The 17,700-nt window shown below is 53.0% G+C and overlaps 1 protein-coding gene across 2 annotated transcripts; it reads left to right on the forward strand.

Annotated features, from left to right (window-relative positions):
- Positions 1-161: 161 nt before the first annotated feature.
- LOC101869080 (beta-galactosidase-1-like protein 2) lies at positions 162-17,447 on the forward strand. 2 transcript variants are annotated; one of them, XR_004550319.1, is made up of 20 exons: positions 162-260; positions 3,496-3,693; positions 3,852-3,920; positions 4,088-4,183; positions 4,774-4,882; positions 5,116-5,208; positions 7,359-7,440; positions 9,303-9,367; positions 10,257-10,341; positions 11,095-11,232; positions 11,534-11,614; positions 11,814-11,920; positions 12,086-12,232; positions 12,550-12,621; positions 13,444-13,522; positions 14,014-14,101; positions 15,119-15,233; positions 15,916-16,032; positions 16,762-16,952; positions 17,026-17,447. XR_004550319.1 is itself a non-coding variant. In XM_034069595.1 (19 exons), exons 1-19 carry the CDS (start codon positions 178-180, stop codon positions 16,846-16,848), a joined length of 1,911 nt encoding a protein of 636 aa, XP_033925486.1. In that variant the 5' UTR covers positions 162-177; the 3' UTR covers positions 16,849-17,447. The 2 variants fall into 2 exon arrangements, 1 of the variants encoding a protein (XP_033925486.1); XM_034069595.1 differs by having other exon boundaries at positions 16,762-17,447.
- Positions 17,448-17,700: the final 253 nt, after the last annotated feature.

A 17,700-nucleotide genomic window follows, 5' to 3' on the forward strand; every position in this document is an offset into this window, starting at 1 on the left:
CCCCACCGCCACCCTTCGCCCCGCCCTGCGGGCTCCCAGCCACCAATCAGAGGCTGCTAAGAGGCAGGCCGAGCCCGCGGCTGGCCAATAGCGGGCGAGCAGCGGGCGGAGCGGACCAAGGCGGTGCAGTGAGGGGGGTGTCGGCGGGGCCGGGGCCGGCGGCGGAGCGCGGCCGCCATGTGGCCGTGCGGCGGGCGGAGGCAGCGCCGGGCCGGTGGGGTCGCGCTGGTCGCGGTCGTGCTGTGGGTGCTGGTGCGGAGGTGAGAGCAGGACCGGGTGGGAACGGGAGCGGGGTTGGGGTGGAAGCGGTGAACGGAGGCAGCGGAATATGGATCCATGGGGATAGACCCAAATCCGTCCGTCAGCGTGGGAACGGTTCGAGCTTGGGGTGCACGGGTGGTAAACGCAGCTCCTGCCGGTCGGGAACGGTGCCGGTGAGGCAGGGCCGGCTCCAGCGCTGTCAGTCACACCCTGCGTTGCGCCGGTTCTATCCCGGGGGTATTGGCTCTCCCGAGGCTCCCACATCGCAGCAGGGGAACGGGATTCCCACTGGAAGTGAGCCCCGCCGGGAGCTGCTCCCGGTGTGTGCACCTCGCTCCATCCTCTCCCGGTCCGGCTCTCCCCATCCCGTGCCCGTGTGGTACCCAGGGAGCGGCGGTGCCACCACCTCCTCCTGCTCCAGGGCTGCTCCGCTGCACAACAAGGGTTGTAGCTTGGATCACATCCGTTGGGAAGTGATGCTCTTCCCTGGACGAGCCTGTCTCGGGTTGTACATGGAGGGGTGTGCGTTGCCCCTCTCCGTGCCCAGCGGCAGGAGCTCTTCAGTCCCTGGCACTGGGGATGGTACAAGGGAAGCTGTGGTTATTCCTTGGATAGAGCATTCTTTGCACAACCTGCTCTAGTGGAAGGTGTCCCTGCCCATGGAATTAGATGAGCTCTAAGGTTCCTTCTGACCCACATTGTAATAACGTGGGATTATTACCCCTGGGATTTATTGGATGGTTATGATGGGTCCTGAAGCTCATAGCAGGAATCTGATCCTCTGCACTACAGACAAGCTTTGGGAAGTCCTTGTGCAATTAGAAGCAAAGGTCTTGGGTTTGTGCCACATCCGTTCTTCACAGAGGACTCCTGCAAGCCAATACCTGATCAACGGGTGGGAGTCTGCTCCAAAGAGTGCCTATGGACCAGGGTATCCATCGGTACCGGGAGGCGCAGGGATCGTTATCCCACCACACTGAATGTGCATCTGGGGCTTGGCTGACTCACACAGGACCCTGGTTGGCATCGGACAGCAAGTCCTGAGGGAAGGCAAATCAAAGCTTTCCCTTTGCCCTGGCCATGGGAAGCCTGGAATAAAGAGCAGAGCCCTCTGGGCAGAGCTTAGGGGTTAATGCAGCCTCTTGTCCTTTACTGTGGGCAAAGCAAACTGTGGGTCCCCATGCTTCTAACCTTGTTTTGGCTTCATCTTCCTTCTCCTTTGGCTGCTGTGGGTATCTGGAGGGGCAGTACCAAGGCTCAGCCCCTGCCCATCAGAGAGGGCTTGAGCTGGGGTTTGGTTTCTGCATTACAGAGGTGAGAAACCCCAAACTGGGAGCTATAAATCGCTCCCCATTGGAAGCACAGAGCTGGGGGAAGTGGGAAATCCAGCACTGGGGAATGGGGTGCAGCTCGGGGAGGGTTGAGGTCGGGAATGTGCCAGCTGAGCTATGGGCAGGGTTAAGCAGAGGAGCTGCAGTGATGGGGTGATCTTTACCTGGCTCTGTGTTTCTGGGTGCTGTGGGCAGGGCTGAGTTAGGAACTGATGGGAAACAAGGGATTTTCCAGCTTACTCTTCAAGTGTCCGAGTCTACAGAGCCCTCTGAGCTTCCCAGCTCTGGCTTGCACCAAGCACGCTGCTCTGGGGAGCACATTGGCTCTAAGGGCTAGCACTGGGAGAGGGGCAGGGAGCTGTAGGATACCCTGTGGATGCATTGAGAGCCACCAGCCCTGCTGGTAAAGCCCATAGGAGCTCATTGGGAGCAACGCTGCCGTTCCCAAGCCTCACCCCACATCCTCCGGCTTGCTCCTTGCCTAGAGGAACACTGGTGTGGGCCGTGCCTGTTTCTCCTTTGAGCTGCTCTGTCTCCCTGTCAGCTCTGTTACCCCTGCACCATGGTTATGGGATGTGTTCCCGGCTTCTTGCTCACTGCCCTGTCAGGGATGCAGGATGCTCCTGGTGGATGCAGGCTCTCAGTCGCTAATCCAGACTTCCTTTTCCAGGTATTACCCGTGCCTGCTGCCGGCTGTTTCAGAGCCCTGTGGGAATGCTGTGCTGTACAGGTACCCTGGGCTTGCCAGCCAGCCCCTGCAGTAGCCTGGAAGGCTTAAGCTTAGTTCCTTTGGTCTCCTTGTGTTGTGTTGAAGGATGGGTTAGCAATCCCTGTAATCCCTAAGAGTCCTCCCCCCCTCCCAGTGCCTGCTCTGCACCTAGAGTAGAGAAAGCAGCTGGAGCTTGAGGCGTTTCCTTCCACTCCTGCTTCCTTGGGATGGGAATTCATCCCTCACAGCTGGCTGTGAGGAGGTCTCTGAGGAACAAGCCTCTCTGTGTATTCAGAGCGGGGAAACTGGGATGATGGAGGCAGTTCGACTGCTTGTTGGTGGAATGGTTTCCAACTCCAAGGGGATAGGGAATGGAACCATCCTGAATGGAGCTGTGGGAGCCTGAGGACTCAAGGTGGTAAGTGCCATGGAACCTGGCATCTCCTTTGCTCTTGTTCTATTGGCAAACAACGTAGTAATGGAAGCAGTGAGAAGCTGGTGCTGGCAGCTGACTCTGCCTTTCCTGGGATGGATATGATCCAGGACGTGAAGGAAGAAGGTCTTTCCATTAGGGAAGAAGTTCTGTGTTCCCACTGAGGGGACTTTGCTTTCCATGCATGGAGTTGGAAGATGCTCAGGGTATCACACAAGATGCTCAGGGTATCACACAAGATGCTCAGGGTATCACACAGGATGCTCAGGGTATCACACAAGATGCTCAGGGTATCACACAAGATGCTCAGGGTATCACACAAGATGCTCAGGGTATCACACAGGATGCTCAGGGTATCACACAAGGTGCTCAGGGTATCACACAAGATGCTCAGGGTATCACTACTGAGCTGCAGCTGCTGTTGGAGCAAGGACCTGGGAATCAGCCATCCCGCTGCAGAACACGGACATCTGGAATGGGAAGTGCTGGCATCGGGAGGGAGGAGCTGCCCTCCTTGTGTTGCCATGGGATGGTCCCATGCTCCGGCCAGAGCAGTGCCACAGTTCAGTTGCAGATGGGATGGGAGCTGCTCCTGAAAGGAAAATGCACATCCTGGGCCGGGCTTCCCTCGGTCTGTGGCTCCCTATGGCAAAGAGCATGGCTTGAGGAGCACTCAGAGCCGAGGGGAGCACAAGCAGCCTCTTGGGGTCTGGATTTGATACTGGAGGCCGGATGCTCTCATCCCTGCTTTTCTCTTCCAGGTTTAACTGGAGCGAGCTGGTCCCTCTGCGGTTATGGGGGAGGACCCTGGGCCTGCAGGCAGAGCATTCCCAGTTCCTGCTGGAGGGCATGCCCTTCCGCATCTTCGGAGGCTCCGTGCACTACTTCCGAGTCCCCAGGGAATACTGGGAAGATCGGATGCTCAAAATGAAAGCCTGTGGCCTGAACACCCTCACGACGTAAGTGTCCTCTCCCTGGGATCCATCACATTCCATAGCGGCTGTGGGATCTGTCCTGCATCCCGGTTGTTTGATGGACCTGTGACTTACACAGGGATGCTCGGGTGGGTCTGGATGTGCTTCACCAACACAGAGCCCTTTCCCCCTCCACTTCCCAGGTATGTGCCATGGAACCTCCATGAAGGAGACCGAGGGAAGTTTGACTTCAGTGGGAACCTGGATCTCAGGTGCGTGGTGCCCACAGCTCTGATCCAGACCCACTTACCTGTGCTGGTTCTGGGGGAGGAGATCATTCCCAGCCCGTTCCGGGATGGACGCTCCCATTCCCTCTGGAGCTCCATAGAGCTTTAGTCCCGCTCCAAGCAGGCACTAAGGAATCTCTCTGCATCCCCAGGGCCTTCCTTATGCTGGCAGCCAAGCATGGCCTGTGGGTGATCCTGCGTCCCGGCCCTTACATCTGCTCCGAGTGGGACCTTGGGGGTCTGCCCAGGTACGTGTGTGCCAGTTGCCTTGGGTGGGACGGGAAGGTGTGTTGGGATGGCTGGTGTGGGATAAGGAGCAGTGATTGTGTGAGCCCAGGGAGCTGCATGCAGAGTGCAGGAGTTGAGTATTCCAGACCTCTGGAAGCACTGTTAGTTAACGCCTCCCTTTGCAGAGACAAGGAAGGCACAGGCTCCAAGTGTTGCAGCACTGGTCTGCTCTGAAGCAAATTGCTCTTTCCTGTGTTAAGACCCAACCAAAGAACTAAGTCCTGGAAATGAGCAGTCAAAACCATGGGAACAATGTCTGGAAGCTTTGTTTGAGCCATGGTTGGGCTTTGCGAGGGGTTGGTTGTAGAGTGCCCTAGGGGATGCAGGATGCTCCAGGGTAACCCTGCGAGTGGTAAGTTTAGCCCTGGGAATCCTCTTGGGAAAGGGATGAGATGAGCTTAGGCCCGAAAGAAGGGAAGAGGTTGGCAACTGCAGCCTGGCCTCACTGGCAGGGCTGATGGGGACCCCTGCACTGTGGCCTTAGCCAAGTGGTCCAGGCCTTGAGTGGCCAGGAGATGCTGATGGCTTCTGTTTGCTGCCTTTCTCATAGCTGGCTCCTGCAGGACCCAGAGATGCAGCTGAGGACAACGTACAAGGGCTTCACGGAAGCCGTGGATGCTTATTTTGACCATCTGATGCCTCTTGTGGTCCCTCTTCAGGCAAGTCCAGCCCATTACCTCTGCCCACAAGTGGGGACTGTGCAGGCAGCAGCCTGAAGTGGTACCAGGGTTGTCTCTGTCAGCTCTCCAAATCCAGAGGTTTGGTTGTCCCCAGACTTTGGGAGGGTGGAGCTGAGTCCATCTGAGGCTCCTGCATCTTCCCTGTGCCACTGAGGGTTCCATCCTTCTGCTTAGTTCCCTGGTGACTGACTTCTCCCTTTCGTTCCCAACAGTACAAGAAAGGAGGTCCCATCATTGCAGTGCAAGTGGAGAACGAGTATGGCTCCTATGCCAAAGACCCAAACTACATGGCCTATGTTAAAATGGTAACGTTGGCACAGGCACTTGTTTCGGGGGTGAATCTCTCTCCTAAACACCTTCCATAGGGTATTTTCTCCCTTCTGAATAATCCTGAGCTGGGCTTCAGAAACCCTTGGAAGCATCAGTGCATAAATCCCACTTCTTCCCCCTTCATCTTTCCTCCTGGAGTGGAAGAGATGGATGTGACCCTCTCAGTACTGATAAACCTGTGTTCTTGTGTCTCCCAGAGAAGAGGCTGACAGGGAGATGGGGGAGTGTTTGGAGTAGATAGAACCATAGAATAGATAGGGTTGGAAAGGACCTTAAGATCATCCAGTTCCAACCCCCCTGCCATAGCCTTGAAGAAGCCGTCTCCTTCTGGTCCTGCTTGGCTTCAATGGACAGCATTAGGGAAAGGGTTCTCTTTGCCTCTGACCTGCATGGATGAGAACAAGTCACTGGCACACTCCTAACCATGTGTAATCTGGAGCTCAGCACCAGGCAGGTCATTTGCCAAGTGCCTCCCTTACTCTTGTCAAACAGAGACTGAACCGAGTGATGGAGAGTTGGCCAATGCCCATGGGGACCAGGTTATCCTGGTGGCTCTAATGCACAGAGGCAGGGTTAGGGTTGGAAGGAGCCTTAGAGACCAGCTAACATGAACCTGACCCGTTTGTGTGCCCCCAGCACAGCTCTCACACAGGTGGGTGTTTCACTTCTCCCTGAATGCTTGGCAGTGCTGTTCCAGGGGTGTGCATGGCTGTGGACTGGATGTTCCCTGTTCTTCTGCCTTCCAAAACCCTCTGGGTGCCCCAGCTTCACCTTCAGGTTCCCTCTGGCTCTGGTTGCTTAAGGTATAGAGAGGCTCTTCCAGTGAATCAATGGTGTGGCAGGAGTCCTAACCTGCTTAGAGCACTATCCCCATCCCATGGAGTGATGTAGCATTGTTCCATAGGGAGTACACAGTGAAGGAGTCAGTGGCCAGTGTACACTGATAACAGATCTCTGTGTCACACCAGTGGCAAGTATCTAAGCAAGTGGCTTGCACTGGCCTGCGTGGCTGGGGCACAGGGCTCTGCTGTGGCTGAGCAGCTGTTGCCTCGGTGCTTTTCCATCTCTCAGTCATGGAAGATGCTTCCCAGACCTGTCAGGACAGATCCCCTTGCTGTGGGTGTGTTTGTGCAGGGCTGTTTCATCATGCTCTGGTGCTGCGTGCAGCCTGCAGCCGAGGAAGTGCATTGTAGTGGTTACAGATGGAAACGTGGGGAAGCAGGATCTGCAGGGCATCCCTTTCAGTTGGAGTGGGACCTGACGTGAGGTGGAGCTCCTGTTCTTTGTCCTGGTTTGGGATTTAAACTCCATTAATTCACATCTGCAGCTAGAGCATGTGTTGCAATCCTCCTGGAAGGAATATTCCCATTAACCCCCCCCCAACTCATGGAACACCTGGAAGCCCTGTGCTAACCTCACCCCTATGGGTGCAGGGCTGTGCAGGGGTGTACTGGCAGCTCCCTGTCCACATGGAGCAGGAGCTGGGATTAGAGGAGCACACGCCTGAGTCTGTTTCTATTCCTGGTTTCTCTGCTGTGCCCTGGAATGCCCTGAGCCATTCCAATGTGTGCAGCTCTCCACTGTTCTCCTTTTAACACTTGTGAAATGGGGCAGAGAAACTTCACGTTGCTGGTTGCTTTATCTTTGATAAATGTCTTTATCACCACTTCAGAGGCAGGAATTCAGAATGAGGGCACTGCAGGTTTGTTTTCCAAGCTCCTTGGGGCTCAGGGAGTGACTTCCCAGTGAACAGAGGGGTGAGTTTGGGCTCTGTAAAGGAAAGCCCCAGAAGAGAGCAGGGTGAGCTGCTTTTCCTTGTCCCCTTCCCCCTGAAGCCCTCTCCCGATGGAAAGCAGTGATGCTCTTTGTTTAACTGAGCTCAGAAGGAAACCCTGGAGTCGGATGCATCACCTTTCCAATGCAGCTTGCTATGATAGCAGGTTTGGCAGTTGTCTTGAAGCTTCAGGAGCAGTGGGAGATGCCATGGGAATAGTGTTCCTTACCAAGCCACTCCCAGTCTCAAGCTATCCCCAGAGGTGCTGATAACGTGCTTGAATGCTTTAACACCCTGACCAGCACTAAACACAGGCTATGAACACATTTGCTTCTCCTCTTTCTCATTTAGGCCCTGCTAAACAGAGGGATTGTGGAAATGTTAATGACCTCGGACAACAAGAATGGGCTGTCCTATGGCTTAGTGGAAGGAGGTATGTGCTTGGAGCAGGTATGTGCTTGGAGCAGGTATGTGCTCGGAGGAGAGCAGGGTAAGACTGTTCTTTGCCAGGGGCAGCTGATGAAACATAGCCTATGGGTGAGAGCAGCATGCTCCGTTCACTAAGCCGCATCCATTAAGTGTGTTAATCTGATTAAAAGGCTGGAAATACTACTTCTTATGGCTTCATTTTAATAGATACTAACCAAGTACCTCAGCCATTAGTAATTGTAGAAGGAGATTCCCACTTTGCAATAAAAAAGAGAAGGAAAAAGCCCAGCAAAGCCTTGCTTCAGAGATACAGCATTCTGTAAGGTGAGTGGGTTGGGGTAGCCCTCTCTGCTCATCCTGCTTCCTCTGTGCATTCGGCCTCTGGTAGGCAGGTGAAGGAGGGCATCACTTGCTAATCTCATGTTCTTATAGCAGGGTTTATATGTCCAGGTTGGATGGGGCTTGGAGCAGCTGCTCCAGTGGAAGGTGTCCCTGCCCTTGGCAGGGTTGGAACTGGATGAGCTTTAAGGTCCCTTCCAAGCCGAATAACCCCATGGTTCTATGACCATAATAAGAGAGGGACAAACTCTGTCCCTGGCCCTGCCCCAGCACTGCATCTTCTCAGTGTATTCTGGTGGTGTGCAGCAGTTTTCAGCCATGACCACACAGAGTCACTCTCTCCCTTGGCAGAGCACTGCAGCGCAGGTCTGCTATGGAAATCCCTGTTTAGCCCTCCCATCTCCTGTGGGAATGCTGCCTGCCTCGGAGCTCATGGTTGGCGTTGCCTTCTGCAGCATGTTGCACACTGAGCGCTCTTGGAGACCAATTTGCCTCTTGGATGTCATAACAATCTGCTCATTAGAGTCAACATGTCAAGTAATCAGATGTGTGGAATAACCAGGGCTCAGAGCAGTGGAGCAGCAAGGAGATTATGGAAGCACTACAGGGGAGAGAACAAAACCCACTGTAGAAATGGGGAAGGAAATAGATGCAAATGGATGGGTTTTGTTGCTTCTGTTCATCACTGATGTACATCACTGATGTAGTGAGCTCTGCCTGAGAGACGTTCATAGGTTCACCTTCATGCCAGGAGCAGGCTGATGTGCTGCAGAGGCAACTGGTGGTGGAAAGCAGTGTGTATGGGAGAGCTGGCAGCTGTGGAAAGGATGGGGAAGGCTCTGGGGTTCTCTGCACTGTTCTCAATGGTGTGCTGCTGATCTGCATGGAGAGCAGAAGTGAGCATGGTCACCTGCGGGAGTGCCAAGTGATGCTGACTCCAACCACGCACCAGAGGCTGGGCTGTTAATACCAGAGCAGTGTCCTCTAATGCATTGGCTCCTGGAGAGAGGTTGTCCTGCTCCAGGGCTGTAGCACACACCAAGTCATTGCTGGTCCCCTCGTGCTGCCCAGGGCAGAAGCACAGATTTAGCTTCCAATTTCTATCTGCTTCACTGGTGCTGTGGTTTCTCTCACCCAGCCACAGGCATGACAAGCTCTAAGGTAGCAGGGATTGATTCCTAATGCCTGGAAGTTTGCCTTTATGTGATGCTTTATATCTGAGGACTTCCAAGTGCTTTACAGCCTCTAACTAAAGCCTGTGACACCCCATGAGTGCTCTGATGCTCTCTTTCTGGTACCTGTGAAGTGAGAGCCCCAGAGATGGCCTGCAAGTATTCCCCTCTGTGCTGCTGCCCAGTTTGATTCTGCATACCCAGTGAAGGCTTTGATGGGCAGCTTCTGAGGGAGGCTGTAATGATGCTTCAGAAGATGCTCCTCTTGCCCCTGAGCTCGTGCTGGATTCCCAATGGTCCTTCAGGCATTTTGCAGGTGGTTAAAGGAATAAACCCTTTTCCTTCTCCCCAATAGCGCTGGCCACTGTTAACTTCCAGAAGCTGGAGCCTGGGCTGCTGAAACATCTGGACTCAGTGCAGGTGAGCTGTGCTCAGCTGGATCTGGAAGGGCAGCTCTGGAAAGGGAGCTCTTGTAGTTGTTGTGTTTTCCTTTAAGGTCTTTCATTCCAGAGGGTGATAAAACTCCCCCTTGGATGGGTTTGTTAGGGCAGGATTGATTAAACATCCCCAAGAGCTGCTCTGAACCTGGAACAATCAGATCCCTACAGGCACCTGCAGTGGTTTCCTCCTAATGAAACATGAGTTTCTTTAATGCCACTTAATGTGGCTGTTCTGTGTGGCACCAGATAAAGCCCCTGCCAAACAAAGGGCAGAATTCCCTTGACTAGGAATAAATGCCACGAGGAGGGAGCGCCAGCCAGGCTGAGCTGGCAAGTGGGATGGGGCTGGCTGGAATTCCAGAGGACTAAGGCAGGCTGTGACAGATAGGAAACAATTGCTCTGGGTCTGCACTTGCAGAAGCCCTAATTCCTGCAGAGGCTAATTCCTTGCTGCCAGCACCATTAAAAAGGCATTAGGGTGCTCAGGGCTGCTGCTGTACCTTGGCAGGCATTCAGTGCAGCGCACCTGCACGCTCGGGGCTGGCACTGGGAAGCTGTCAATCCTAAATGGGTATTTCCAGGAGCAAAGCACTGACGGTTGGTTTGTCCTTGTGCTCTGGCTCTGCCAGACAACAGGATGGATCCACAGGTGTTTGGTGGCACCTGCTTGAGTGCTGTGGGGTTTGCTCTGTGCCTAGAAGAGGTCTTCTCTGCTTTGCTTGTGTGTCCAGGGTGCTGCAGCCCCACAGCATCTTGTTCACAGCTCTCGGGTGCTCCTGAGGAGAAGGCACTTGCAAACTGCATTTAACCAATGCTTCTCTGGAAGAGCCAAGTCTCCCCTTTAACTCCTTGCTTTTGTTTTGATACAGAGAGATCAGCCCAAGATGGTGATGGAGTATTGGACTGGATGGTTCGATAACTGGGGGGGCCCTCACTATGTCTTTGATGCGGACGGTGAGCACCATAGCCTGCTCCTGTAGGGCACACAGCAGTGTGCAGCCTTTGCTTTGTGGGGTGCTTTGGAGATGAAGAGCCCCACAGTGAGTGGGTCACATTGCTGTGCCTTTGGTAGTGCCAGTAAATGGCAGCTCCTGTGTCAGTGTGTCCGGAGGCCTCATGCTGCTCAGTGCTGTGAAGGTTTGCTGTGTGCTGTGTAAAGATGTACTCATCTAGTGCCTGAACACTCCTCATTGGCAGAGCATGAGTTTGCCCACAGGGGGGATGTGTGACCTCCAGCACATCTCCCATGGACCGAAATGGATCCTTTGCTCCTGGTTTAACAGCTCATTAGGAAGGAAAACTGGTGCTGAACAAACCCAACCCAACCTCCAGAACCCCCTGGGCATCTAACCCAGGTGCTGTAGCTCTGTAAGCAGGGCTGTGGTGTCATGACTGTCTCACCCTCCTGCAGACTGTGATTAGTGGTTGAGTAGAGGAGGCTGAGTAGTGCTTCCAACTCCTCTGCTTAAAAGCAGAATTCCTATTCAAGGCCATGAGCTTTTTCACCTATAGGAGAGCTGTATTGGAATGTATGAATGTGTCCTGGTACGTCAATAGACGTGCTGCTCTTCCTGAGGGCAAAGTCCATATCCCAGTCCAAATCCCTGCAATGATCCTGACTGACAAGGACCAGGATGTTTGTGTCTGGAGGTGTTTTAGCCTAGCTTCTTGCTCTGTGTCCTACCTGGCACTGCCCTTCCTTTGCAGAGATGGTGAACACTGTCGCCAGCATCCTCAAACTGGGAGCATCCATCAATCTCTACATGTTTCATGGAGGCACCAACTTTGGCTTCATGAACGGTGCTTTGGAGGCTGATGAGTACAAGTCAGATGTCACCAGTTATGGTGAGTTTTCTTCCATTGCCTTGCCCATGCATGTATAGAGCAGCTCAGGCTCCCCTGTGGGCTGGTTATGCTTAGAAGCATGGAGAAGTGATCACTACAACCACTTTGTCATGGTTGGGACATAGCTCAGAAGCAAGTACCTGTCTACAAGGGGGGGTTGCAGTAGTGTTTCCTGTTTCCAGACCTATTCCAGGGTGTGGAGAACCCCTGGAATTGGGAATAGGAGTCACAGATGACAGCATTGCCTGGTGTTGATGGTGCTGTCCCAGTGCTTCAAGCCACGTCTGTGCTGCTCTTTCAGATTATGATGCTGTGCTGACAGAGGCTGGAGATTATACATCCAAGTTCTTCAAGCTCCGGCAGCTCTTCAGCATGATCATTGGTAAGGAGCAATCCAGAGCCAGGTCCCTGCCCTGCCTCCAGCGCTCAGGCAGAGGCTGGTTTCAGCTTGGTCACCTGGAGCCCGGTGGCTCTGCTTGGTTCTTGTCCTAAAGATGGGTGGGAGAGCAAAAGGAGGCTTTAAATCTGTGCTGGCCTCTGGGATCTCAAAGACTTGATCCATCTTTCTCTTTGTATCTCAGGCCAGCCCCTTCCTCTCCCTCCTGTGATTGAAAGCAAGGCATCATACGGTGCAATCCTGTTGCATCAGTACATCTCTCTCTGGGATGTGGTACCCTCTCTTCTACAGGTAGTACTACCAATTTTCATGCTAAAAGGCATCACTCCTTAGTGGGAAGGGCAATTGTTACCCCAGGAGGATAAAGTCAGGGAGTGTTTTACCAAGGGTGTTGCAAGGAGCAAATCTTTTATCTCACCTCTTTCACTGCCCCTTCCATCTGCTTCTCCTTTGCAGCCCATTAAGTCAGAGTTTCCCATGAACATGGAGAACCTGCACCTGAATGAGAGCAGTGGGCAGTGCTATGGGTACGTGCTCTATGAGACTGTCATATTTGGTGGTGGCCATCTCCACTCCAGGAACCACGTCCGTGACCGAGCACAGGTAAGGAGCAGAGGGACCAGAGGCAGGTGTCAATGCTTTGGGCTCAGCAGGCAGGAAATGGGTCAACCAGGAAGGGAAATGGGAAGTTCTCAGCTAAGCCCCAATCCTTACCATGTGTGAATCGGGTTGAGGATCCAGTCTAATGGACTGGATTACACAGCAGGATATTGGCTGCTCTGAGAGATGCTGTGATTTTCCTCCCCCATTTCCACTCAGTGACACTGGGTTCTAGTTGCAAGTAGAGGCAGTTTCCTCCCCAGATACAGCTTCATGCAGCTATAACAGTCTGACTGATGTGCTTGTGCTCTGCTCTGCAGGTCTTTGTTAACACCATGTATGTTGGCGAGCTGGACTACAACATAGTGGAGCTCTCCCTTCCTGAAGGACAGGTAAGTGCTTGGAGACTGCTCACAGCAGTAGGATGTGGATAACAGGACCAAGGGGAATAGCTCTCCAGGAGGCACCTCCCACCGGATCCCTTTAACAGTAGCCTGACCCAGGGAATGGTTGTTATCCCCAATGAGACACTGTTTCACGAGTGAAATCCAGGGTGATTTCACTGCCAAGTGGGGTTTGACTACATCTCCATGGAGAAGATTCAAGTCCTTGTTGTCTTGGCTGCACATTCTACAGCTGCAACTGTAGACATTAAGTACTGTGTAGGCTTCACCTTCCTTAGCCCAAAGCAGCTTTTAAGGGGGTTTGGTGGCTTTTACACATTTTAGGACTTAAATAAAATGAGGGGGAATGTCTCTTTGTCACTCTGAGAGTAATCTTCCCCTGGCAGAAGTTGTCAATAAGAGCAGTGCATTGATTGAAGCATCAACAGAGCCGTGCGTGGCTCCTAGGTGAGTGGGTTGGATACAGGAGTTGCTCTCATGACTTGATGGAGAGGTGTGTGACATGAGTCTGTGTCAGACTCCATTTCTGGCTCCGTGGGTGATGCCAAACTGATGCTTCAGATTTGAACAGCAAAAAACACCCCAGTTAGAGGCTGAGAGTTCCTCAGGGGCATCACTGCTTGTAGTAGGTAGAAGGTACTATCCTGCCCCATGATCCAGAGCTTTCAACAGGCAAACTGCAACTGCCAAAGGTATTGGTGTCACCTTCCCTCTATTCAACACCCCCTGTGGCCTCTCTTAGCCAGGCGCTAGGGCTGATACAGCACATGCTGAGCACTGGTCCAGCTGATGCTCTTCCTTATCTTCCAGGGATTCAGGCAGTTGAGACTCTTGGTAGAGAACCGTGGTCGTGTCAATTATGGCCTGGCACTGAATGAGCAGAGGAAAGGTGAGTGAAGTCCTTTGTTCTCCCACTGTCCTACAGAGCTCTCTGGGTACAAGCCCTGCAGAGCTGGGTTTGCTATTGGGGGACCACAACAATTAAAAGCTCACCCACGATAGCAGGAGCAGCAAACTGCACCCTGCTGTGAGCAGAACACACTAAAACGTTCAGGTCTGACCCAGCTGCATGAGGTCAAACCCCCAGGGTTCCATTCTAGTGGGGAATTAGGTGCAAAACCAGCACAAAACAGACCAAGGGGCTTGGGCACGTGGCTCTACTCAGTTTTACTGCAGAAGAGGTGCACAAAGGAGAGAGCAGAGAGGCCAAAGTCCAGTGATGTTCCCTCCTCCATCTGGATGAGCAGTGGCACCGTATGGGCTCTAATTCCACTGCACAATGTGGCTGCTTTCCATCTGCTGCTGTTCCTCACGTTCCAATAGGAAAGTCTCTCAGCTTTAGCTGTTCTTAGCCCTTCATCACCCCCATTGCTCTTGCAGGCTTAATCGGTGATGTCTTCCTGAATAATACCCCCTTGAGGAACTTCAAGATTTACAGCTTGGAGATGAAACCTGCCTTCATGAAGAGGTTTGTGCCATGGAAAACTCTTTCCTTCCTCTTTTGAAGCCAGCTTTTACCAACAGGGCAACACCTACCCCATAGCAGTTCCATAGAGCAGGCATCCCCAAAGGGATGGATTAACTCTACTACTAATAGTACATTAACAAGCAGGGGGAAGTCGAGGAGCCTCTGTTATAGAGACCTCAGCAAATGCTAAAGGCAGCTATGGACCTTGGCCACCATCCAGAGAGGCTGCCTGCAGCTTGTTCATTCCAGAAAGGAAGACCCTGTGCATCCCCCGGGATCTCACAGCTCCCGTGGGGTGTGTAGGAAGGAGAAGAGAGGCCATGAAATCAGATCAAAGGGATCTGGATATTCCTAAGGCTGATCTTAAGAGGTGCTGGGGGGATACTGGAATGGTATTGATGGGGTGACTGTCATAAGCTCGAGCTGCAAGCAGCAAAACACAATGAGCTGAGAACCACTTCCCTGGGTGGGAGGACGTGAAAGGCTTTTAACTTGCCTGCTCCCCAGTTATTCAACTGCACTGGATCAGTGGCTTCCCTGATTCCAAGAGCTGCACTTCCTAAGGGTCAGAAGGAACACGTGGGACTCCCACACTCCTCCATTCCCCTGCTCCCAGATTGTTGCCATAGGGAAGAAATGGTGCCAGATTGCCCCCAGTTGCCACAGTTCCCATGGATGTGTCTGGAACACGGGCAGGAACGTGTGGTTGGGCTCCTGTGAGATCTGCAGGTTTTCCTTTAGCACATGCCAGCCACGTGCATTTCATCTTGCACCATGGCATCTGCAGGAGGATGGGCACTTCAGCAGCGCTGGGGATGGTCATAGCCCTATAGAGCCTTTTCCTTTGTACCAAGTGATGGGGCAAGCCCAGGATAACAAAGGCTTCAGTGGAGGGGAGACACCAGCTTAGTGCTTGCCTTGCCTGCTTGCTCTGACCCCTTTGCAGCAGGAAGCTCTCCCTCTAGAAGGCACCTGCAGAGCAATAGCAGCCCTGTTGTAACAGCTCCTTCCCTGCAGCTTGCAGCAGGTGACTGCCTGGAGCGCGGTCCCGGATTACTTTGTTGGGCCAGCTTTTTTCCGTGGAAGGCTGTGGATTGAGCACCAGCCCCAGGACACGTTCCTGAAGCTACAGGCAAGTCCTTGCTGGGTCAAGAGGTTTGGGAGCTGGCTGGGCTGGGCTCTGTTTAGTCTGCAGTGGTCCAATGCTGAGCCTGCAGAGCTGCTCCTCTCTGGATGGTCTTTGCTGCTTGCTGTTGTCCAGTTGCAGAGCACACCGAAGGAAGGAGGCACTGGTTTTATCTCTGCCTCCTCAATGGCACATGGAAAGAGGCAGTTCTTTATAGACATATGAGAGTTAGTGTTCACATCTTCCTTCTGTGCCTTATTGCTGCTCTTGCACAGGACTTCAGCTCTCATTCAACTCCCTTCTCTGATTGCATTCCCTTCAAGCCAGGGTTGATGCCAGTCATTCTTGTAGTGCTTCCCTGTTCCAGTTATGCTTTGCTGCCAAGGCAGGATTTCTGTCACCTGGGAAATAGGTGGGAAATCTGTTCTGTGCATGGGAAGGAATGGAGATGTGTCTGTCGATAGGATGAGGTTTTCCTGTACAAGCAAGAATCCTGGGAAGCTTTATCCTTTTCATTAGTGCATTAAGGATAACTCCTGTTCAATGGGGCTTAAATGTTGCTGGCTGCAGGGAGAGCAAGCAGAAACCTGTGGGAAGTGGCCTGGAAGAAGGCGAGTGTGAAGCAGACTGAATTCCCAGTGGGAATGCGAGGCAGGCAGGATGTAACTGTGTGTTCTCCTGGTTCTAGGGCTGGGAGAAAGGAGTTGTGTTTGTCAATGGGCAGAACCTGGGCCGCTACTGGAAGATCGGCCCTCAGGAAACACTTTACCTTCCTGGGCCCTGGCTCCGGAAAGGGAGCAATGAGGTGAGAGCTTTCCCTTGGCTTGATGCAAGATCCTGACCAGGTCCCAAAGAGCTGAACATGGATCATGTACTGATCACCTGTGTCCTGCTGCAAACCAGTGCGGCACAGAGGGAGCAGGCTGTGCTCTCCTAAGGTCTGGGAGAAGAGGGAAGGTGCTGCTCTCGAGCCAGTCCTGGCTCTGACAGGCAGTGAGACACATTGGGGATGGCAGTGAGACGTGATGGGGATGGCAGTGAGATGTGGTGGGGATGGCAGTGAGATGTGGTGGGGATGGCAGTGAGATGTGATGGGGATGGCAGTGAGACACAGTGGGGATGGCAGTGAGATATGGTGGGGATGGCAGTGAGATGTGGTGGGGATGGCAGTGAGATGTGGTGGGGATGGCAGTGAGACATGATGGGGATGGCAGTGAGATGTGGTGGGGATGGCAGTGAGACACGATGGGGATGGCAGTGAGATGTGGTGGGGATGGCAGTGAGACACGATGGGGATGGCAGTGAGACATGGTGGGGATGGCAGCTCAACTTCAAAGCCATCACATTCCAAATCAAGACCAATGTGATTTGGTTCATTTTCAGCATCATGTGGTGCTGAAGAAGAATCCCAGTCACTGTTCAGAGCTCTCCAAGTGCTGCTGCCTTTCCCTGCTGGGATCGTGCACCTTTTCCTCCTCAAAATGCTGCCAGTAACTTTGTGTGAGGAATGTTCACGTGTCCCTTTCTTCCACAGGTTGTCATTTTTGAGGAGCGCACTGCAGGAAGGATAATACAGTCGGTGGACATTCCTTATTTAGGAAGGACCCAGTATGTGGACTGATGAGAGCTTCTTCCCCATGTTTGGTTCACCTTGAACATTCCTGGTTGCATGGCTGGGACGTGATGGTCCAGGCACTTGGGCATGTTAAATCCCACTAGCCCCAGGTAAAGGATTTACTCTTTGGCAGTAAGTTCAGAAGAGAGAATGGGCCCTGAAGGTGGGTCTGTTGTTTCATAGATGGATGTGGAAGCTCATCTCCCTGGACTCCTGAGGCCCCACAGCTTGGATGGCTGCGCATGATGCTATGGACAGCCTGAATGGGGGAGAGTCCAAGTGCTAGAGGCAGGAGAAGGAGAGAGAAAGCACTGAAACCATCTGAACTGAAAGCTGAGCTCAGCTCCCCACTGACTGTCAGGATGTGTTGTTGTTGGCCTCCTCGTTTCTATCATTAGATAGTGAGAAAATAGGTGGTGAACATGGGAAGAGGGAGGTGTGGAAACCCAGGCAGGACTCAGCAACTCACTCTGCAAAGAGGCCGTTTACTTGTTCACTCGTTGGAAGCCAACTTGGTTCTGATGGCTTCAATTCAAGCTGTTTTTCCACTGAGTTTTACCCTGGAGGTTTGTGTCTCTCTCCAAAAGGATTAAAAAGGGTTTGAAGAAGTGACCTGTGTGTTCCCTGTCAAACACATCCGTGTGATTCAGGCAGGAAGGAGGAGAAAGGACCACTTCATCTTCAGGCATCCCTCCACCCTGCTCGCCCTGGGAAGCACCTGGAGGTGAAATTCCCCCTTGTGAAAGGAGCAGGGATCAGATTTGGGTTGGGATAGGATTGCAGACATAGCTGCAAGTGGGAGAGCACATCTGTTCTTCCTAGTTAAACCCACTGTGAAAGCTTGGGATCTTGGGTCCT

Source organism: Melopsittacus undulatus, chromosome 15 (assembly GCF_012275295.1).
Source record: "Melopsittacus undulatus isolate bMelUnd1 chromosome 15, bMelUnd1.mat.Z, whole genome shotgun sequence".
Taxonomy (NCBI): domain Eukaryota; kingdom Metazoa; phylum Chordata; class Aves; order Psittaciformes; family Psittaculidae; genus Melopsittacus; species Melopsittacus undulatus.